This window comes from Nyctereutes procyonoides, unplaced genomic scaffold, assembly GCF_905146905.1.
Source record: "Nyctereutes procyonoides isolate TBG_1078 unplaced genomic scaffold, NYPRO_anot_genome, whole genome shotgun sequence".
Lineage (NCBI taxonomy): Eukaryota > Metazoa > Chordata > Mammalia > Carnivora > Canidae > Nyctereutes > Nyctereutes procyonoides.
Window position 1 is genome coordinate 49,090,848 of NW_026575131.1, and position 22,245 is coordinate 49,113,092.

At 54.1% G+C, this 22,245-nt stretch overlaps 1 protein-coding gene across 4 annotated transcripts in view; it reads left to right on the forward strand.

Moving 5' to 3' along the window:
• CACNA1A (calcium voltage-gated channel subunit alpha1 A) overlaps positions 1 to 22,245 on the forward strand; it is a 215,369-nt gene that overhangs the window by 175,771 nt on the left and 17,353 nt on the right. For 2 of the 4 annotated variants that reach the window (XM_055344578.1, XM_055344577.1), the window contains exons 31-39: positions 1,958 to 2,068; positions 6,637 to 6,720; positions 9,714 to 9,719; positions 14,212 to 14,328; positions 14,672 to 14,737; positions 14,911 to 15,026; positions 16,113 to 16,263; positions 19,304 to 19,431; positions 21,647 to 21,743. In XM_055344578.1, the coding sequence (XP_055200553.1) occupies positions 1,958 to 2,068; positions 6,637 to 6,720; positions 9,714 to 9,719; positions 14,212 to 14,328; positions 14,672 to 14,737; positions 14,911 to 15,026; positions 16,113 to 16,263; positions 19,304 to 19,431; positions 21,647 to 21,743 (876 nt within the window). Of the gene's footprint in view, positions 1 to 1,957; positions 2,069 to 6,636; positions 6,721 to 9,713; positions 9,720 to 14,211; positions 14,329 to 14,671; positions 14,738 to 14,910; positions 15,027 to 16,112; positions 16,264 to 19,303; positions 19,432 to 20,674; positions 20,772 to 21,646; positions 21,744 to 22,245 lie in introns of all 4 variants that reach the window. The other 2 variants (XM_055344576.1, XM_055344575.1) reach the window with 2 other exon arrangements.

Here is a 22,245-nt window from a genome sequence, read left to right on the forward strand (position 1 = left end):
CCTTTCACCCTGTGGTCTGGAGACCAAAGGTCGGGATTTAAGCCCAGCTCTGCTATTTATCTCAGCATTTAACTTTGCACAGGGGACCAGCAACAATCAGGCCCCAGTTTCCGTCAATGAAACGGGAGTGATCATAATAGCACGTTCCTCCCATCCCCGGGTGAGGTTGAGGATTGAGTGAGGATGTTCAGGCAAAGACATTAGCACATTTCTCAACACTTCAAAAACACTCGTTATTTAAGCTGCTAATTTTTGAATTGGCGAAAAAGCAGTGCCTATTTTTGCTTGAAATGCTTCTCCATAAGCAAGTTCTTTTATCTTTTCATTGTTATAATCATGAACAGTTTCAAACAGAAAGGAATAGTATAGCACAGCGCTTCCCAAACCCCAGTGTGTTCACAGATCATCTGGGGATCTTGTTAATAAGCGGATTCTGGTTCTGGCAGATCCGGGGTGGGGCTGGGATCCTGAAATTCCAAGCACCATCCCTGGGATGCTGGGGCTGCAGGCTCCTGAACCCCACCCTCATGAACACCCAGTCTCGAGGTCATCCTCCAGCGGTACCCATTGTGAATTTATTTTATGTTTGCTTCATCTACTTTTCCCCTCTTTTTTCTTGAGGTGAAATTCACATAACATAAAATTAACCATTTCGAAGTGTGCAGTTCAGTGGCAATTTAGTACACTCGCCAAGTTGTGCACCCACCACCTCTCCCTACTTCCAAAACATTTTCATCCTCCCAAAAGGGGACCCCTGTCCCCATGAGCAGTCACTGCCCCTCATCCCCCTCCCCCAGCGTCTTGCAACCACCAGTCTGCACTCTGTTTCTATGGATTTGCCCATTCTGGACATTGCATCTATTTTTTTTTTATTCTTTTAAATGATAGACGTCACAATATTTTGTCCTTAAATCCTTCAGTATGTATTTCTAAGAAGTAAGAAAATGTCCTACATATCCTTATGTTCAACATGCTAAGTGATAATTCTCTAAGATACATATTGAGTTGTCCCCAAAATGTCTTTTACAGCATGAGTTGTTGTTTTTGGTTTTTTGGGTTTTTTAGAGGTAGTGAAGGGGCAGAGGGAGAGAGAATCTTAAGCAGGCTCCACACCCAGTGCGGAGCTAGACATGGAGCTCAATCTCACAACCTGAGCCAAAATCAAGAGTCGGATGATTAACCGACTGAGCCACCCAAGTGCCCCATGAGTTGTTTTCTGAGCCAAGATCCAAATGGCTACACATGGCCTCTGGTTTTTGTCTTTTAAATCTCTGTCTTCCTCACACTTTTCCCCCCATGCTGTTGACTTTTTCAGGAAGCCAAACGAGTTGAATGAAAACAGTCCCACCTCTGGGTGCATTGGTATTCTCGTGGGGGTACTGTAACTACTTCCTCACCTGCCATGTCTCCTGTAACTTGGCACTTGGGGCTAAAGGTTATAAACTTGATCTAATTAAATAGTTTGGGCAAGATTTCACAAGGAGTCAGAATAGCAGTTACCTCTAGGGCAGGTTGCCGACTTGGAAGGGGTGCAAGGACACTTTTGGGGGTGCTGGAAATGTGCTAAGTCTTGGTCTGGGGAGTAGTCTCATGGTAGGGCATAGGTAAGGATTTAAAGAGAGAGAGATCTGAAAAGAAAAAAACAAAAAAGAAAAAAAGAAAATCCTGCTGAGGAGATGATACAGACATCCTCCTGCATCCTATCAGGAGCACAGTGAGGCAGGCAGTCCTGGGACCTGGGATGCCAAAGCGAGCTCAAGAAAGTGCTTGTTTTGAAGTGAAAAGATTAGCCCAGCCTATGAAGAGCTCACCTGGGGCCTGAGTCACCTCACAGGACATTGGGAAGCCTGGTGTCCAAGTCCTGCCTTCCCCAGGACAGGATAGCCCCAAAGCCACCTCCCCAGGCCCCACCCTGCCCATTGACCCTGCCGTCCTTCCTCCTCTCTATTCCATCCAGTTCTATGGGGCCTCGGTGGCTTATGAAAATGCTCTGAGGGTATTCAACATCGTCTTCACCTCCCTCTTCTCGCTGGAATGTCTGCTGAAAGTCATGGCTTTTGGGATTCTGGTAAGTATGAGGCTAGAGCTATGGGTTGGGGGGGGGAAGCCCGGAGGGGCACTGGGTGCTGGGTGATGGTCCCCTACCCCACCTGGCCCCAAGACCCACAACCCCAGCAGTGACTTGAGCATCCCTCCAGCGCCCACAGACCCTACTTAGGCGTTCACACGCTTGCCAAATAACACCAGTGGGACCCAACGTCTGTTGACGGTTACTATGTGCCAGGCACGCACTTGCACAGCCATGCCTCAAAGTGATCCAAGGGGTGGGAGTAGTTACCCTCCACTTTAAGAAAACTAAGGTCCAGACAGGCTAGGTCCATGGCGTTCCAGCCGTTCTAATCTAACCACAATCCTCGGTGAGATGTACATTGTACAATGGAAGCAGCACACAGATGTGCAAACTGACAACTGAGATGAATCCGTATCTGTCCGTGTTGTGTGCCAGGTGCTCTGAAGGTGCCTGTTCTACTGATTGCCTTGCAATCCAGGAGCCACTAGCTTGCCTTCATCACCCACTAATGCAAGACGTCTCGCCCTGAGGCCCATTGATTCCCTGCAGGGATCTGGGATGCCATGGGTGGGGGAGTATCTGCAAAATCAGATATGGGGGAAAGAAAAGCACATCTTTATTTTTCACAAGCTGCTACCTGGACTTTAAACATTTCCTCCTGTCTTGAAGGCAAACAGCCCCTGCAGTGTTGCTAGTACAGTCTGTATCACCGTGTTACTAATAAAAATTAGATATTTTCCTAGTGCGTGATAGAGATTGCAGGCACCTCCAAATTTAGTGTGTGTTCATCCTTGCTTCAAATGCTGGTGACTCTCAAACCTGCAGCTAGAAAGTATTTCGTATGGTAATGAGGAAGTGCATGAATCGTCAGATCCTCATTGAAAAGAATATTTTGATCAGCATATTTCAAGATAACAGGTGCCCTTGCAATCCTGGGTATTTTATGTTTGTTTGTTTTTTTAAGATTTTTTATTTATTCATGAGAGACACAGAGAGAGAGACTGGGTATTTTATTTTATGCATTTGCAAAGCTTCCTCTAGGAAGGTCTTCTCAGGTGGCTAAGGAGGTTCACAGCACCCCCCCCAAAAAAAAAACAGTGAAGAGGGCCTGAATTGGTGGGGTTGTGTGTTGGGGTAACTGGTATGTCCCTTGTGAGTGGCCGAGCTCAGACCTGAAAGAAGGCTTCCCTCTCGACCACCCACTTAGTTCACCTCTCGGAGAATGGCCTACAGCCCTGTGGCGTCAGCCAGGCTCTCTGGAGGGTAGATGGAGGCTGGTTTCTCACCTCGGTGTCCCGAAGTGGCAAAGGGTGTCAGCTTTGGCACCGGAGGGCCCTCGATTCAGCTCACATCCCAACTATATCACCTCACCTCTCGCCGTCGCTAGGGCCCATCCTCTGCCTCTTCCCCAGAAGAGCCCTCACAAACCCCAGCACAGATAAGTGTGTCTGGAGGCCGAGGGTAAAGCCTGGCCTGGTGTGAGGGCTCCATAAATGCCAGAAAGAGTAAGGCTCCTCAAGGCTTTCTCCTCCAAGGCGGCACCTCACAACCCTGTCACCCATTAGGAGCATTTGGGGAGATTTCTTAAAATTGAATGATGCCCCAGAGCCAACCCCAGAAGTTCAGATTCACTTGGTCAGGTGGGGGCCCCTGAATCTGTATTTTTTAAAAAGATTTTGTTTATGTATTCATGAGAACACAGAGAGGCAGAGACATAGGCAGTGGGAGAAGCAGGCACCCTGTAGGGACCCTGATGCAGGACTCAATCTCCAGACCCCAGGATCACAATCTGAGCCAAAGACAAATGCTCAACCACTGAGCCACCGAGGCACTCCTATATTTTTTTAAGATTTTATTTATCCATTTGACAGAATGAGAGCACAAGCAGGGGGAGTGGCAGATGCAGAGAGAGAAGCAGCTTCCCTGCTGAGCAGGGAGCCCAGTGTGGGGCTCCATCCCAGGACCCCGGGATCATAACCAAAGCCCAAGGCAGACGCTTCACCCACTGAGCCACCTAGGTGCCCCCTTGAATCTATATTTTTAACTAATACCCCAGGGTATCCAAAGTACAGCCTGGGCTCCCAGGTCCTGTGCTGAACATCAAGCAGGCTGGGAGAGGCACCCTGCATCCAGGGCAATGGCGTCAACCCAGCATTTCGGTCCTGGGGATGCCACCAGGATGGATCACAGAACACGTACGGGGTGTAGGTATCAGGCTGTGGTGTATCCATATTAGGGTACAAATCCTGCCTCAGCCCCTTTCTGACTGTCTGGCTTCAAGCAAGGCACTTGGCCTTTTTCTCCTGTTTCCGCATCTACAAAATAGGAGTACGATACACCCAGCCTCCCAGGGCTGGAGGGAGCGTGGGTAGGCTCAGGCATGGGACCTCCCCCACACAGCTATGCTGTGCAATATTTGAATCCCCTATCTTCTGGTAATAAAGGGGCTCTACTCGAGGGCTGGGGCTCTATCTCCCCCGCCCCTGACCATCCCACAGGGGCCTGCGTGGGGCCTCCCCCTCCAGTTTATATGAAGCCCTAGTTCACCATGTGCAACTTAGGTGACCGGGGGAGCCTTCTAGTCCGGGGGCTTGAGGCCTATGGCCATATGCCTAGAAAGTAGCCTTCATTGGGACTCCCTAGAACATAAGATTGAGTGTGAGCATTTATCCAAAAACCCAGGAAGCTCAGTGTGAGGGAGGGGGAGTGAGGCAGGAGCCAGAAGGCAGCCAGTACAAGGTGAATTATGAAGCCAGTTCCCACTGTGGGCAAAAGGGCCCAGTTCCATTAAGGATCAACAGGAGGCATTAGAGGGCACATACTTCAGAGTCCTTCCACTTGAGGAGAGGAGGGAGCCGGGGGATTTATCCTCCAGTGCCCCTCAGTCAAAGCCCAGGGCTGCTCCCAGGGGAGCTGTTCATTCCCCAGCAAATTTGCAACCAGGGGAAGCCCTTGGGCAGAGTAACTGAAGGTGTGCAATCAAAATATGAGGGGATGCAGGCAAGGCCCCAGAAGCATCTGCTAAAATACCAGAAGGGCCAGTGGAACATGACTTCCTTTCAGATGAGTATAAAATAGCATCCATTCATTGAGCACCTACTGTCTAACCAAACTCCATGCCTAGTTCACTCATGATCTGACTGCTGTGATACCTTTCTTCCAGAAGAGGGCTCTAAGGCCCAACCAGTCCAACTCCAAGGACGTTTAACTCCCACATGCTGAAAGCATTTGATTCTGGAAAAGCACAGCCCCAAAGCCTGGGTTCTCCTCTGTGAGGCAGAGGGGCTGCCACAGGGTCAGAGGCTCAGGGGAGAAACTGACCACTCAGCAGGGGACCCGAGCCCCAACCTGGCCTCCGCTTTGTAAGGATGCTGGGAAAGCCTGAGTTTGGCGCAGGTTGCACTGAGCCACTGTTTGAACTGAGGGCTCTCTGTTCGAACCAGACCCTTGGATTCAGGCAGAGGTGCCGCTCAGTGTGAGCTCAAACCGTGTGGAATATTTCAGTGTTTTAACCACAGCGTGCTGTACCTGTGTGGCACGATGGAGCCAGCTCCCAGCCCAGGGCTGTGCCAGTCAGGATAGGTCAAGTTAAGGTACAGTAACAAATAAAACAAAACAAAACAAAAAAAAAGGTATAGTAACAAACACCCCCCATATCTCAATCACTCCAGCCAATAAAGGTTTGGGTGACATTCAGCAGGGGGGCCCTTAGCCTCATAGTTAAGGGACCCAGGCTCACAGAGCATCTGCCACCTGGAACATTGATGGTCACCAAACCCAGGGTTAAAAGAGTTCTGGAGAGTCCTACGCTGGCCAGAAGGTGGCTCACACTGCCTCTGCTCAAAATCCTTTGGCTGTAACTAGACACACCGCCCCATCTAAGCACAAGGGGGCCACGAGGTGAAGCCCGCAGCGTGTGCCCAGAAGGCCTTTGCACCCCTGTTACTATCCCCCTTCTTCAGATTAGGAAGTGGAAGGACAGACAGGTTAAGTCACTGGGCCATAGCCACACAGCAGCAGAACTGGGAGGTGAACCCACAGTCCTCTCTCTTAGCGAGCGCGCTATAATGAGCAGGGTCTTGAACACAAACTCTGGACTCAGAACCCTGGGTTCAAATCCTGACTCTTCATGTCCATGCTGCTCACCTCAGATGGACGAGTAGCATCCCTGAGCTTCAGCCGCCTCGTATAAAATGGCTGATAATCCTTTACTCCGAGGGTCTACATGAGGATCCCAGTGACATCATTTATAAAGCATCTGGGGTATCAGGGAGCCCTAAGATATGTCAGAGAGAGAGGCAAGCCCAAAGGGTTGCCCTCTCTCTCCAGCAGAGCTGAAATCAGGTTGCAGAGGCCCCCCTCTGGGGCCAAGAAAGCCATGGGGTCCCAGGGAGGGGGACCTCAGAGCAGATGATACAGCAGCATGTTGCTGTTTGAGTGACCATAAGTGCTGTGGGCACTCGGGTTGATCGGCAGCTGTGCCCCTAAAGTACCCCGGGGCCGGCTGTGGCAGCCGGGCATGGAGCCCTGCATTGGCATCTCTGTCTTGTGGGTCCCCATTCTAGAATTATTTCCGCGATGCCTGGAACATCTTCGACTTTGTGACTGTTCTGGGCAGCATCACTGACATCCTCGTGACTGAGTTTGGGGTAAGTTTCCCGCCAGTTTCTCTCTGGGTAACTCCTGGCTGGGTGGAGAATGGGGGGAATCTTCCAGAAGCAGCAGCCCCAAAAGCCACAGCTGACTTGGGCCAGCACATGACCGTGACCAAAGAGGGAGAAGCAGGGACCCCCAGGGCAAGGGCAGCTGTCAGAAGGGCAACTCGGGGAGACGGGGGAGCCCAAAGCCATGGCTATGGGGCCAGCGCGGCAGCGTGAACTTCCCTGCATCTTGGCTGGTGACTTAGGAATAAATAATATGGTTGAGTACCCTGAGACAATTAAAGGAGCCCAAGGCTGAGCCCTGCCCCCAAACACCACACCGTGTTGGGGACCCAGAAAGAACCTACTTCCAGTCCATTCTGCTTGAACTAACCACCTTCTGGTTCATGAGGGGAGGTTCAGGAGGGAGCCATGGCCCTTGTGCCAACAGGGGACACCACTGCCAGGGCCTTAGGAAGGTCCCCAGGATGTCCACCCTCTTTTATTCCCAGGCTTGGGAAGTTTGTGATTTGGGGGTCTCTGGACCCCTCTGCAGTGGCCCCATAGGCCACATCACCCTTCCTCCTCATCTGAAAGACTCAGGGCCCCAGAGCTCCTATCTCAGACCCCCTCCATGGCCATTTGCAAGTGAGCCCAGTCTTGGAAGCCCCCAGGAGACTGCAGGGAGGGGAGGAGATCCTCACAGGGAAGCAAAGGGGCAAAGACTGTTGGAGCCAAGGGCCAGAGGGGTCATCACCCTCATCGTAATAACAATAAAAATAATGCCTGGCAAGAATGGCATGCTCAGTTGCATGACAGGCACTGTGCCAAGCGGTTCACATGGATTAGCTCGTGGTACAGGTCAGAGGGTCAAGACACAAAGAATTCCCTTGGTTCAACAGAAGGGATTGGAAAGCAGAGACCACTCACGGAAAGGAGGGGATGGGCACAGGCCAGGATGGCAAAGTGCCTAGCACCCTGCCACCATGGGGAGTTGTCACCTGCCCAAGTGCTTGAAGCAGGGAGGAAATCTGAGCTGGAATGGGGAGGGGCCACCTGGCAGGAGCTGTGGACCTGGAGGGACAGACCCCCCCCTCCCCCTGCCCAAGAGGAAGGCCAAAGCAGGCCCAGAACACTGGGAGGAATACCCAAGCCCATCTCTCCTCCACCCTCCGTCTCCTGCCAGTCCCTCCCATTGGCCAGACCTAGCCAGAAGGGAGCCGAAGGCTGGGGAGCCGGAGGAAATGCTAGACAGAGAAAAGTGGAGAACAGACCTGGTTGGGGTGTGGCCTGAGGAAGAGGGTGCTGCCCCATTTCACAAATGAGGAAGCTAATGCTTGATGCTCAGGCAAGTGAGGGACCTGCCTAAGGTCATGCACCCAGACCTGGTGACTCCTGAGAGCTCACAGGTGACCCCTGGGGTGGCCCCATTAGAGCCCCAGAAGAAAGGGACCAAGTGACCCATTCTACCATCCTGGAAGAGGAGTTCCATGAAGAGGAGACCATTCTCCAAGTGTCACCTGACACCTCCCTCCCAAGTAGTGTCCTGGCCACACCTCTTTGCCTTCAGCTCCACTGAACCAGAAAATCTCCCTAATCTTCATCCCGTGCATAACACCTTCCTCTAGTGTGAACACTGGGGCTGTCCCCATTGGGGTTCCCCACCTCACCCCTGTGCCAGAGCCTCAGCCTCATCTCTGCCCTAAGTTGCTAAGAGATCCAGAACTCCAACTGGCAGTCAAAAAAACACCCTGCAGCTGAGCACAAGACAGTTTTGAACCCGTGGCCATCTGGGTCAAGAGATCGGAAAGGTGGCCCGCACCCGCCGAGCAAGTGGAGGAAGTTGGTTGAAACCTCCAGTCACCCATAAGAAATCCACAGAGCTGGACCCCAGTGGCCCATTCTCCAGGCTGGCAGGATAGGGAAGGGCAGGAGGATGAGGTATAGAGCCCAAGTCGGGGACATCAGGACTGTCACAGTGGTCAAACAGCCCTCCCTACGAGCTGGTTGACTTTGGGCAACTTGCATCACCTCCCCTCATGTAGAACGGGGGCTGCTGTAATGAGCCTCACTGGATCCCTGCGAGCTCCGCGTTCACTCTTGCGTTCACCGAGCCCCTGCTGTGTGCCAGGCATTATTTTTAATATTTTGCTTTGTTCACGGTTTCCGTGAACAAAGCAAAAAAAAGAGAAGAATGCCTGCCCCACAGGGCTGACGTTCTAGGGAGGGAGTCAGCAACTTGTAACAAGTGTGAGCCATCCACGTGAAGGGCTTGGCACAGAACCTGCCCTGCCAGGAAATAGATGGTCCCGAATGGCGGTTACTGTTATTGCTATTATTACCATGAAGGTACTTGGGTCCACAGTTTGTTCGCCAACCGCATCCCCCACCCCATTCCCCCGGGGCCCTGAATTAGAATCATTGGGAGGGAAAGATAGAGGGTGGGTGCGTGGAGCCTTTTAGGGTGTTATCCTCCCAACCTGCCGGGCGAGGAGCCCACTGCCTCCCCTTTCTGCCTCCCAGGTAAGCCCGCTAGGTCAGGCCAGAGCTCAGCCAGGCTGAAGCAGGGAGAGCCAGACCCTTGGGAGGGCAAGTCCCCAGGGTTTTGGGAGGGGGAGAGGGCTCGGGGCCCCCTGGGCCTCAGCTGCCGCCCCCAAGTGGCCGGGTGACGTGGGTTTGCCCTGCGTTCAATGGATAATGACTGTGTTTCTTGTCTTGTCTCTTTTCATGCCTGCTCTTTAAACTGTATATTGGCACAACGCCGTCTGAAAAACTCATCCAATCAAAATGCACTATGAAATTCATTTGTTCATCCATGACGTGGTCTGTGTGTTCATACACCAATGACTATCTCCCAACCCACCACCCCCACTCCCCGCCCGGGAACCGAAACCCATTGGTTTTTTGGCACTGGTTACAAATCAACCTAAAAAACGCTGAACACGCCTCCCCAACTGCCCCCGCCCGCCCGCTCCCCCTCCATCTTCAACATCTGCATCTAGAATCCGGTTGGTCTTACTTCTTTCTGAAGTCTAAATGCCTTACATTAACTGTGAACGCATCTTCTCGTGTCAGCACTGCACGTCCCGCCCTGGGCTTTGGACTTGGGTTGCCTGATGCACCCCCCCACCCCCCGCCCCGCAACTCCCCTATCCTGTCTGTCTGTCTGTCCCCCCAGCCCACCCCCACTCCTGCCTCGTTCCTGCGGCCCCTCCCCCCCTTCTTCCCCCCACCCTCATTGTTTTTATTGGGTTCTGAATTGGGATTTTCTGTGTGGGTTGGTTCGCGTCTTTTGCAAAGAAAAGATCGGGTTTGCCGTGTGCGGCGCCTCCCGCAAGTCCAGTCAGCCGGCTCGGTCTCCGGCCCCAGCCCTCAGCCGCATCCCTACACTCAGAGCCCTCTGCCACCTGCTCGTCGCTCCTGTCCCCTGTTTGGCTTCATGGAGCCTGGGCACCAGGACAGCTCACCCCATTCCAGGCCCGTGGGTTTGGCTGGCTAGAGACATCAGTCTCCCAAGTCCCAGGAGGAGGTCTGAGGGCCTGGCAGCAGGCAGGCAGAGACTCGGAGGGAAACCCGGACCAGCCAGATGAGGCCCTCCATGGAGGGCTCACCTGCCCCACATGCACCTGCCCCACATGCTCACCTGCCCCACATGCACGGAGTCACTGCATGCAGGGCCCCCTTCCCACATCCACACTCTCTCCCCGCACCTCTCTTGTTCTCATGCTCTTCCTCTCTCTTCTCCTCACCACACACACACACGCACACCTGTCCCTCTCTTATTACATCCATCCACCCTGTACACCCACGCTCCTACCCCAGGACACACCATCTCCATGGCTCTCACCTCATATACTCGGCTCCTTGCACACTTCGCACTCTCGTAAATCCAATCCTCCTCTGCCTTGTCCCCACCACCCCTGCGCCCCTTTGAAGGACCCCCTGAATGGCAGCTTTGCACCAGGATCCCTCCCACGCTAGCAGTACTGCGTGCACTCGTCCACCAAACATTTAATGATTCCAGTGTGGTGCCACACATGGAGGGGTGGGCTGATTCCAGGGTGGTGCCACACATGGAGGGGTTGGGTGACCGCCAACCCCTCGGCTAAAGCCAAAGTGGGGAAGCCAGGCATTAGATAACCACTCTCGAACCCACCTAAAATGGTAACTGTATTGTAAGCTAAAGGATAAGCATCGTTAACCAAAGAGGAGTGGGGGGAAGGACATTTGAGACCCAGAACAGCACATGCAAAGGCCCTGTAGCAAGAAGAATCATGCAAGGGTGGGGAAGTCTGGGTCCATAAGTGAGGGGATGTGGCTGGAGTAAGGAGAGTAAAGGGAGGCTGACCCAGAAAAAGTGCAGAGGGCAAGAGGAAATAAGCCCCTGGGCCCTTGTGGCAGCCTGAGAGGATTTAGAGCAGGAGCAGCATGGGAAGTGTGGTTAGACTTGATGGCTGAGGCTGTGAGGGAGCGGCCAGTCAGGAGGTCTGGGGAGAAGGGAGCACCAAGACCCTCGTGAGATGGGACTGGCCATCCGAGCAGGGGTTTCTCCGGGATCTAGGGATGGATTGGGTCTGGGCTGTGGCGAAAGGATACCCGAAGGGATCTAAGTCTGGCTTAAACTGGGAGATGGAAATTAGGGAATGCCAGAAGAGGGCCGGGCAGGGGGAAGAGCACAGGTGTAGGCACAGCAGGTTTGAGGTGCCTGTAAGAGCGCCCTAGAAGTAGGCAGGCGGTTACAGGATCTGGAGTGTGGAGGCCAGGTCTGCTGAGGTGGGGTCTGCAAGTGGCAGGATTTCTCTGGGACCTTCAGGTGGCTGGTTCCCATGTCTTTGTGGGCGTGACAAGCCTTCCAGAGCCTGTGTCCCGCCCCATCAGCCTTGAACCAGGAAGCACAGAGCCGGCTTGGAGGAGAGCACGGCTGCTCCTTCTTGGGCTGTAAACAGAAAGATGGAAGTTAGGAAGAGGGAAATGACCAGAAGTTCTGCGAGCACTTGAAGGACTCGATGCAGGACCAAGAACAGATGGGGGGTGGGCAGTGGATGAGAGCAGACAAGTACCTTCCCCTGCCCTGTCCCCTGGACCTCTCTCATCTCCACCCCCCACCTCCCCCGTGTGTCTCCTCCCTCGGCTCCAAGAAGGGCAGCATGCTCTCTGCACGCATCTCCCTCTCCTGCGAGATCCCCTTGCTTCTCCTGCATGGTGGCAGGCTCCCCCCCCCGCCCCTGCTCTACCCTGAGTCCCCGGAGGCTGCTCCAGGGCCCGTCTGCCTTTGCATGCTGGGCAGAGTCCACATGTTATGACCCGCCCCGTGAAGGGATGGCTTGTACTCTGGGGATGGTCGGGAGGGGCTGGGGACACCTGGGCCATTGGCCTTGTCCCCAGGTAGAGCTGGGTGGCCAGGCAGGGCTGGGAGTCAGGTCAGCTGGGCACAGGGGGTGACTCTCAGCTGAGCTGGGTGCGGGAGCTTACTGAGGCCCTTGAGACATTCTCACAGTGGTTGGGCCCGGTATGGTCAGGGCAGGATCTCCCAGCCCCCTCCCCCATCCTAGAGGCCCTTAGGATATGTACTGATGTGTCCCAAAGAGCATCCTAGACTTTGCCAGCAAATCCAGAGGCCTCTTGTCAGCCCCAGAAATTCCTCGAACTCCCATCCCTGCCTCTCAGCTCCCAGGCCAACGTAAGCACAAGAGATACAGACCAGTAGCTAGCTGGGAAGCCCTCAGGAGCCACCAAGTAGGATGTCCACATATAATTCATCATCCAAACTTTTGAGAGCAAAAGGCATGCTGTGACTGTCGGGGCAACCAAATCTGGTCACCCCTGCGCCATCTGGGGGTGAGGGCTAGGCCAGTGTAAATCTTGCTTCGTGGCCTGTGTCTAGGGCTCCTCCAAATTCCCTAGAGCAGAGTCCAGTTAAAGGCCCTCTGCCTCCAGCCTACTGGTTGACTGACCGAGCTTTCCATGTCTGCCCGAGGCAGAGCTCTCAAACTCAAATGCTTCTGACATTGAAGTAGATGCCATAAGCCAGGAAAGCAAGTGGCATTTCTAGAACGTGGGGACCTTGGCTATCTGGGGGGCACATGGCCTGCTTCAGGGGGGCGGCCACATCTCAGCCCCAACTAACTTTTGCCAACCTGGAGGCAGGTCCAGAGTTGCCAGAAAGCCAGATGTGGGGGAGAAATCTGATTCTTAAACCCTGGCAACTATTTTTAATCAAAACAAGACAAAACCACTCAGGCCCAACAAGATAGCTTTGGCAGCCAGATTTGGTCCATTGGTGACTTTTAGCCGCCTGTGCCCCACCAGTGACCCCGAGACCCCAGTAGGCAAGGTCCCTCACCCCCTCACGGGGCAGCCAGCACCCATCTCCTGCTGGCCTCTTGGCTCCCCTCCCAGCTGACCACCTCCTTCCCTGGGGGGTTCTCCCGGCTGGGGCGGGAGGAGATAGAGGCAGTGACTAGACTGGGGGTCTTCGAGCAGAGGCAGGGTCTACCCAGGGAGGTCCTGGGGGCAGGGACGGCCCCACCTCCAGCACTGGCCCCTCGGTGGGCCTGGGCTGTTTGCGAGCTCACCCACCCACGGGCGCTGCGTACTTCCTGCTTCCCGCAGGCCTGGTCCCGTGCTACTCCACCCAGCCCCAGAAGCTGAGAAGCCATCCCTGAGAGGGGGGAAAAGGGCCCCAAATGCATCTTCTCCGACTCAGCGGGCAGCGAGGACTCGCCCTGCAGCCGACCAGCCCCAGCTCCCTCCCGTCCTCCCCATTCCCGCTCGCCAAGGGGGTAAGAAAAGATGCTCTTCCGCTTCTCCGATTGGCTCGAGCCGCTGCTCCTCTTGGCTGTGGGGTGAGGTCAGGGCGGGCAGGAGCGGGTGGGCAGCTCGGCAGGGCAGGGCAGGGCAGGGTGCCCGTTGAGTCCCATGACAGATGCATTTCTGGCCCGGAGCGTAACATGCCCTGGGAACCCGCACATGTCCGCCAGGCCTGAGCGTGCTGGCTACCCCCACCCCGCCCTGGTGTTTGTGCATCGTACACGTGTGATGGATTCGGCAACTTGACCCGCTTGTGTCCTATCGTCTCAGTGCATTTGGTTGTTGGGAGAAACAAAAACCATCTCGATTTTTTTCCTGATTGGATGATTCGGATATATTTTCTTTTCCTTGTTCTTTTGTTATTTCTTCCCCACCCCTACCCCACCCGGTTCCTTTCTCTTCCTTCCTTTTTCTTTCCTTTTCCCCATTGCGGGTGGGGCTGGCAGGGAGGGTTTATGCTTTTGAGTTGCCTTTTCCCCTCTTCCTCCCTCCCCCCTCTCCCAACTTTGTTCCTTTTTCGACGTTTTTCCTCCGCACCATTGCATTAATAGTGCTTTCTCTCCCTCCTTATTTGGGGTCTGGCTTGCTTTTCCTGTTGGTTGGCTTCATGTAGGGGCCTCTGTGAGTGGTGACGGCTCTGAGCCCCCGGGGGTGGGTGGATGGTCACCCTTTTCTCTCCCATCTCCCCAGAATAACTTCATCAACTTGAGCTTTCTCCGCCTCTTCCGAGCTGCCCGGCTCATCAAACTCCTCCGTCAGGGTTACACCATCCGAATTCTTCTCTGGACCTTTGTGCAGTCCTTCAAGGTGAGCCCCTGATGCCAGTCTAGGCCTGAGAAGATCTTACCCCCACCCCTGCTCTAGCCAAAAGTAGAAATCAGATGGCAATGCCTCTCTGGTGCACTTTGCTGAGAGTCTGTTATCTGCAGGGCTCTTCTCTAGACAGCCTGCCCCGGGGTGGCTTGAGAGCTCCAGGGGGAATCCCCTTGATCCCACTATGGCCTAAAAGAGACCCACCAAGCCCTGCCACCACTCTGGCACAGCATGGGGCCACCCAAACCAGCAAGGCAGAGCACTGGAACCAGGGAGGGAAATGGTGTGGGTAAGAGGCCCCCCTGGCACTCTCCTTCATCACCTTCCTTCCCACCAGGCCCTGCCATATGTCTGTCTGCTCATTGCCATGCTTTTCTTTATCTACGCCATCATCGGGATGCAGGTGAGTGCTGGCCCCCTCATGTTCTTAGAGCCCCCCCTGAGGAGGGCCACTATCCTTAAGCTGGGGGGGCAGGGAACCTAGTTTGGAGAGACAGCCATGACCGTTGAGTGGAGTTTCCCTAAAGCCACTGAGGCGGCATGGCTGCCCTTGGTCATCACCCTCCGGTTCCCCAGGTGTTTGGCAACATCGGTATTGACGTGGAGGATGAGGACAGTGATGAGGATGAGTTCCAAATCACTGAGCACAATAACTTTCGGACCTTCTTCCAGGCCCTCATGCTTCTCTTCAGGTGAGAGGGGGCACGTGCTTTCAGGCTTCTCTTTTGGTGGGGGCGGGTCCTCTCCTGGTGGGGGCAGTCATCTTCTGGGGATGGGGACACCTTCTGGTTGGGGGGGGGGGCGTGTCATCTCCCTCCTCTTCCAGTAGGGGGTGCGCTGTCTTCCTTCTGTTCCAATGACGCTTGGGATGGGTTTGGGGGAGAGGGGGGCCCAGGGACCCTTGCTGGGCAGAAGCTGAGACCCAAGCATGAAGGCATTTTCAGGCGTGACCTCACTGAATCCTCCTGACCTTCCTGTGAGGTGGGGATTCTTGGCAACCCCATCTGACAGGAGAGGAAATTGAGCCTTATAGACTGAGGCTTGCTTCTTCATCCTGGCTGCACAGTAGAGTTCCTTCATTCCTCCATTGGAGGCTTATTGAGCATCTACTGTGTGCCAGATATTGCTGGTGGTACTGGGAATAAAGCAGAAAGAGCTCCTCAGTGCCCTCCAGGAGCTTTTCTTCCCATGGGGGAGAAAGGCACTCAGGAAGCTAATGGATGGAGAGTGCTAGAAGGGGATGAAATTCAAAGTTAAAAGGGAAATAGAGGAACAGAAGAATAAATAATGTATGATTCCACTCATACAAGGTGCCCAGAACAGGCAAATTCATAGAGAAGAAAAAGTGGACTGGCAATTGCCAGGGGCTAGGTGAGTGGACGAGGGGGAGCTAGTGTTTAATGGGTACAGGTTCCCAGTTTGGGACAGATGAAGAATTCCAGAGGTGGACACTGGTGAATGCACTGAATGCCACTGAATTATACCCTTAAAAATAGTTAAAATGATCAATCTTATGTATGTTTAGGTACAACAACAAAAAATAAAACCAAGTCTGTGGGAGTGAGGCTTTGGCATCAGCATTGTTTAAGGCCCTGCCATGAACTTTAATGCACAACCAAAGGTGAGAATCACCTCTCTGAGCTCCCAGAGAGAAAAGGTGACTCACCTGAAACTTGAACAAATGCCAGTCCAACTCCAGAGCCCAGTGCCCCCAAGGGATATTAGCATCCAGGGCTGGGTGCTCAGGTCCCCAATGACGCCCCCTCTCTGTTCCTCAGGAGTGCCACTGGGGAGGCTTGGCACAACATCATGCTTTCCTGCCTCAGCGGGAAGCCATGTGATAAGAACTCTGGCATCCTGACTCCCGAGTGTGGCAATGAATTTGCTTATTTTTACTTCGTCTCCTTCATCTTCCTGTGCTCGTTTCTGGTGAGTTTGTGCACACGTCCAGTGGGGTAGGGGACCCGGGCTCCCTGGCCTGGCTCCCACTCAGGGGGCATGGGTTTCTGTAGGATATGGCTGTGGCACCGATTGGCTGCCTCCCGAGCGTCTCTGAGCCAGCTGGGGATTAGGTTAACGGGGGATTCTCAGCAGCAGCACCATTGATATTTGGGGCTGGCTCTTTGTGTGGTGGGGCTGTCCCATGCCTTGCACTGTGTTTAGCAGCATCCCTGGCCTTCCCTCCTCAGAGGTGATAAGCAAACATCCCTTCAGTCATTAGCAGTGTCCCTGGGGATTGGGGAGCAGGGAGGAAGGACCAAATCTCCCCCATCTGAGAACTACTGGGTTTTACCAGGGGAAAAACCAGGGGAGCCGAGAGTTGGTCCCCCAACCAGTCTGACTTCCTGAAGCAGTTACAGCAAAATCAGAACAGAAGCTCTCCAGGTGTCTTACGCAGAGATTTTTTTTAAGGTTTTATTTATTTTTTCATGAAAGACACACAGAGAGAGGCAGAGACACAGGCAGAGGGAGAAGCAGGCTCCCTGCAGGGAACCTGATGCAGGACTCGATCCCAGGACCCCAGGATCACAACCTGAGCCAAAGGCAGACGCTTGGCAACCACTGAGCCTCCTAGGCACCCCATGCAGGGGAGATTTAATTCAAGGATTGGCTACACAGGGTTGAGAGAGAAATAGAGAAAGTCACCACAGGGATGATTAGCAGGCTCCAGGAATGAAAAGGGGAAGAGGGTGTATCGACCCACCACACGGCCCCTGGCCCCGCTGAGGAAATGCTGGTGCCATGGCTGTCCACAGCCCCAGGACACTTGCAGATGGTGAGGGTTTCCTATGGCTGCTGTGACAAACCATCATGAACTTGGTGGCTTAAAACAACAGAAGTTTACCCTCCCAATTTAGCCTCCTACCCTCCAGAAGCTAAAACCGATCAAGGTGTCAGCAGGGCCCCCAAAGCCTATAGGGGAGAGTCCTTCCCTGCTTCTTCCAACTTCTGGTGGCCCCAGGCTTTCCTCGGAATGTGGCTGCGTCCCTCCAGCATCTGCCTCCATCTTCACATGGCCTCTCCCCTGTGTGTCTGTGTCCAGATTTCTCTCTTTGGGGGACGGGGGCAGCAGTCAGATTGGATTTAGGGCCTACCCTAATCCAGAATGACCACCTCCTAACTTGATGACATCACAAAAATCCTTTCTCCAAATAGGTCACATTCACAGGTACCAGATATTAGGATTTGGACACGTCTTTTGAGGGGGACACAATTCCACCCACAATACAGACCCACACCGGAGACAGAAGTCCCTTCTCCCGTACTCCCCGGTCCGGTTTCCTGGATCCCATTGGCAGGATCTATGAAGCCAGCTGCCGAGGGAGCGTGAGATGGGTGCAGACCCCAGCCAAATGCCAGTGTCTGTCAGCAAAAGCCAAGCACCCTCACCCCGTTCAGACGAGCGGCTTCCCACTGAGAGGCTTGCAGCATCTGGTTCCCAGCCCCCCAGCCCAGAAGCTCCATTGACCAGTTCCAAATACCCAGGAGAGAGAGTCTGAATGGGCCAGCCCAGCCCCTGATCAAATATCCACCCTTTTCCAAGCAGCTGTGGGTACATGTCGGGCACCAGATCTTATAATATAGCCCATCTGGGAAGGGCAGGTGCTCTAGAGCACATCTCTGCTTGACCATCAGCACCTCCCCCAAAAGGGCAGGGATTTCTGTTTTGTTCTCAGCCACATCCCCAGCACCTAGCACAGTGCCTGGCACACAGCAGGTGCTCAATCAGAATCATGAAGATGAATTAAAAATCAAGCCACTGAAATTAGGGCCACCTAGGATTACAGGTTGTTTGTTAAGCACCTACTACATTTGTATCTACACACTTGTTGAATACCTGCTGTGTACCAGACCTGATGCTAGGCGCTGGGGTACAGGGGCAGAACACGGTTCTCTCAGGCTGCAGGGGTGATAGGCAGACAGATGGACAGGTAATGCCGATGTGGCCTGTTACGTGCTATGATGGGGGTAATTCAGACCGAAGGAAGGAAGATTTCAAAGAGTGGCCCACAGGGACTAGAACATGTGTTACTCAGGAAGTCCAGGTGCGGCTGGATCCAGACAGCGGACCCCACCCCCACACTGGCTTGCCCTTTCCCACACTGGCTTCGCTCTCAGACTTTCTCCTCGTAGAGGCAAAATGACCACCGGGCTGTCAACAAAGATGGCAGGGAAGGCTCTCAGTGGGCACCTGGGGTCACGGGCTCCTCCCTAACGGATCACAGACCTGGGTTGTATGACCGCGGCCTGAGGAGCCAGAGAGTGGGGGTGAGCCACACCCAGCTACAGCCTCTTAAGTATAAAGGAGGGAGGTCCCCAGGTGCTGCTACCCACAGGGAGACAAATCACAGTGTTCACTAAAGGAACAACATTTGCCAAGGTCTGGGGGCAAAATGGTGCCAGCTGCCCTGTGCTGAGGGCTAGGAGAACATGTGAAAAGGTGCTACCAGGTGCAGATGAGGGCAGGAAAATTAACTCATCCGTCCGTCTCTCCATCCGTCATCCATCCAGGAAATGTTTGCTAATTGCTTACTGTGTGCTGGGGCTGGGAATACAACACCCATGGAACGCTCGCTTTGACCTTGTTGGGGGGCCAGTGTGGGAAGATTTGGGGTCATGGTGGTCCCTTGGGGTTGGCCTCCATTTCACCTAGCCTCTCCCCCCTCTCTCTCCGACTCTCCGTCTCCATCCATCACTATTGGTCGTTGTCTCTTTGTATTTCTCTGTCTCCCTCATGATCTCTGTGTCCCGTCTCCATTTCTGCACCCATTTCTGGGCTCCTTGCATGAGTGTGTGTCTCTCCTCCCTGTCCCCCCATCTCTTTCTTTCTCTGTCTCCCTTTCTCCATCTCACCTCTCTCTCTCCCTCCCTCTCTCCCATTCTCTCTCTTTCTCTGGGCCCCCGTGTATGTGTGTTTGGGTGTGTCTCGCTCTCCCCCACTCCCTCTCGGCCCCCGGGGTCCCCACAGATGCTGAACCTCTTTGTCGCCGTCATCATGGACAACTTTGAGTACCTCACCCGAGATTCCTCCATCCTGGGTCCCCACCACCTGGATGAGTACGTGCGTGTCTGGGCTGAGTACGACCCCGCAGCGTGGTAAGGAGTCACCTGAATCCTCCAGCCACATCGCCCACCTTTCTCTGGCATTAGAGCACACGAGGCTAGGTCAGGCTCCAGACTTTGGGGCATTGCATCCCTGGGGAGCTAGCTGGGATCTCCAAGGGGTCGACCTGGAGGAAAGAGATGAGAATCAGCACCCTCACACACTACAGGTGAAACGGTTGGGTACCACCCCTGCCCGAGGCCCAGGCCTTCTGGGTCATGAGGGAAAGGAATCAAGCATTGAGGATTTTGCCTCCTGTAAATCTGCCCTGGCCCTCACTGAGGGGCCTTTGGATGGTGAGGACAAATTAGCCAAGCCCCAGGGAGGAAACCAGAGGCCTCTCAGCCTCGAGGTCCTGGGAGCAATGGGAACAGGGCCGCCCGAGCTCCCTCAACAGACGGGATTGGCTATGAGATCAGAGTGGTGCTAGAACAGGTGATCGCATGAGGCCAGGACAAAAGACACAGAGCCTCAGGGTCTCTCACATGTTCACTGTCACAGAGGGAGAGAGCTCTCCTGCCCTTGGGCCCCAGAGCGCTTACTGACTGATAGGCGGTGGTTCCAGAGGGTCCTCTCCCCACCGTGCACCTGGGCAGCACCCTGAAGCTGCTCAGAGGAGCCATCCCCAACCTCAGGCCACCATCCCCACCAGCCACTAACTGAAGAGTCTCATTCAGGCTGAGCTTGGGGCCTAAGAAGGCATGAACGGGGGCCCTCAGCAGCCCGGGTGCTGGAGGGGAGGCCTCAGGAGGAAGGTGGGGAGGACTCCATCTTTGCCATCCCCACAGCCCCAGACAAGTCCTCCATGAGACCGAGAGGCTGGGGTGAGCCACGGGTCTGGGGGCTTGACATTTGGCTGGTTCCTAACTCTTCCTCTTTTGATTTTAGGTCACAGCAGTTGGATGCTGTCCCCCTGTCCTGTATTCCACGAGCTCTCCCTCTCCCCGCAGTGTAGCCCCGTAGATTGTGGAGAAGGCAGATGCAGAGAGCCCTGGGGGAGGGCCTCCCCACCCCCCTGCTACCCACGCACCCACCCACCCCGGCCCAGAGCTTTTGCACACCCCAACCGAGACCCTCTGCCCCGGGTCTGTCTGGGAGCAGCCCAAGTCTCCCCCACCCCTTCAAGCCGGGGAGGGGTCCCCGGCCCCCAGCGACACGACCTCGCTGCGTGCGCGGGGAGCCAGCGTGAGCGCAGCCTGACCCCTGCCTCCACTAACCCCTGTCTTCTCCTTTCAGCGGTCGGATTCATTATAAGGATATGTACAGTTTATTGCGCGTCATATCTCCCCCTCTCGGCTTAGGCAAGAAATGTCCTCATAGGGTTGCTTGCAAGGTTGGAATTCCACTAAAACCTGCTAGCATCCATGGAATGAGTGTGGCTTGGGGTTCTTCAATATATATATTTCATATATATATATCTAAAACACAGAGCCATCTCTCTTTCTTGCATTAAACTAGAAAATTCTTAGCCGACAGAATGCAGTCACGTAGATTCGATGAAGCATGGGACATATCTCTCTGTTCCCTTCAGCCATTTCTGCTTGCTCTTAGCTGAAGCTGTCCATCCCAGGGTCTCAACGGCACCCCAAATCAGACACATCGGGGGGGGGTCGGAAGTGCGCATTGACCCCCCCCATCCACCTCCACGCTCTCCCCCTCCACCCTTCGCCTCCCAAAGCCCCCAGCCCTCCTCCCGCCGCCCCAGCCCCCCCTTCCCCATCTAGGCCCCCTCAGAGACCAGCCTCAGCCAAACCAGAGAACTTGACCCAATTTTTAAAATAACACCGAGCCAGAGCATTGTGCCAGGCCCTCGGAAATGAGAACCCGCCTTTCCTGCAAGTCCCACCGGAACCATAGCTCAGAGTCAAAATTGAATCTGACTTTTCTCTTTTCTCTCTCTCTCTCCCTGCTCGTGAGCAGTGAAATAATCTTTTTTTAATGACCTTTTCTCCCATTTTTTTCCTCCTGTTTTCCATTTATTTGAAATACCTATTTTATTGTTCTCTGCATCGTTCTCTCTCTATTTTTTCGGCTCGTGTGGTTTTTTTGGTTTGGTGTTTTTGGTTTTTTTTTTTTTTTTTTTTTGGTTTGGTTTTGGTTTTGGTTTTGGTTATTTTTTTTTTTCTTCTTCCGTTCTCCCTCTCTCCCTCCACCCACCCCTTCCTTTGGTTCTCCGTTCCCACCCCGTTTTGTTTTCGGTGCTGCCAGGGGCCGCATGCCTTACCCGGACATGTATCAGATGCTGAGACACATGTCTCCGCCCCTGGGTCTGGGGAAGAAGTGTCCGGCCAGAGTGGCTTACAAGGTAGTCTACCCTTGCCGACCACCGGCGTCGGGCACTGGGGATTTTTCAGCGCTGACCAGGAACAACCAGCCGAGTCTCTTTTTCCGGAGTTTACTCTTCTTTTTTTTTTTCCCCTCTTTTACTTTTTCTTCTTTTTTTTTCCCCCTTTCCTCCTCGAGTAAATGGATCATGACCATCCCTTGACTCTAAACAGCACACTGTGTCCGTCTTTTCTGATGAGTGTGTCTTGGTGTTTTGAGACTCCATTATGGCCAACACGCCGGGGGGAGGGGGAGGGGAGCCCCCAGGCCCCTGCACCTGGTCCCCGGGGAACCAAATTGGACACAAACATGCTTCGGAGGGAACACCACCTCACCTCCTTTCTGCCCACCCAGAGCAGTCCCCACGGCCAGGCCAGGGGCAGGGACCTCGCAGCAGGGGAGCTTTGGCCCCAAAAAGGCGAGGCCCTGGGCCCCCATCTTTTGTATCTTGAACCCCCAGGTCCAGCGGCCCCTCCCACATA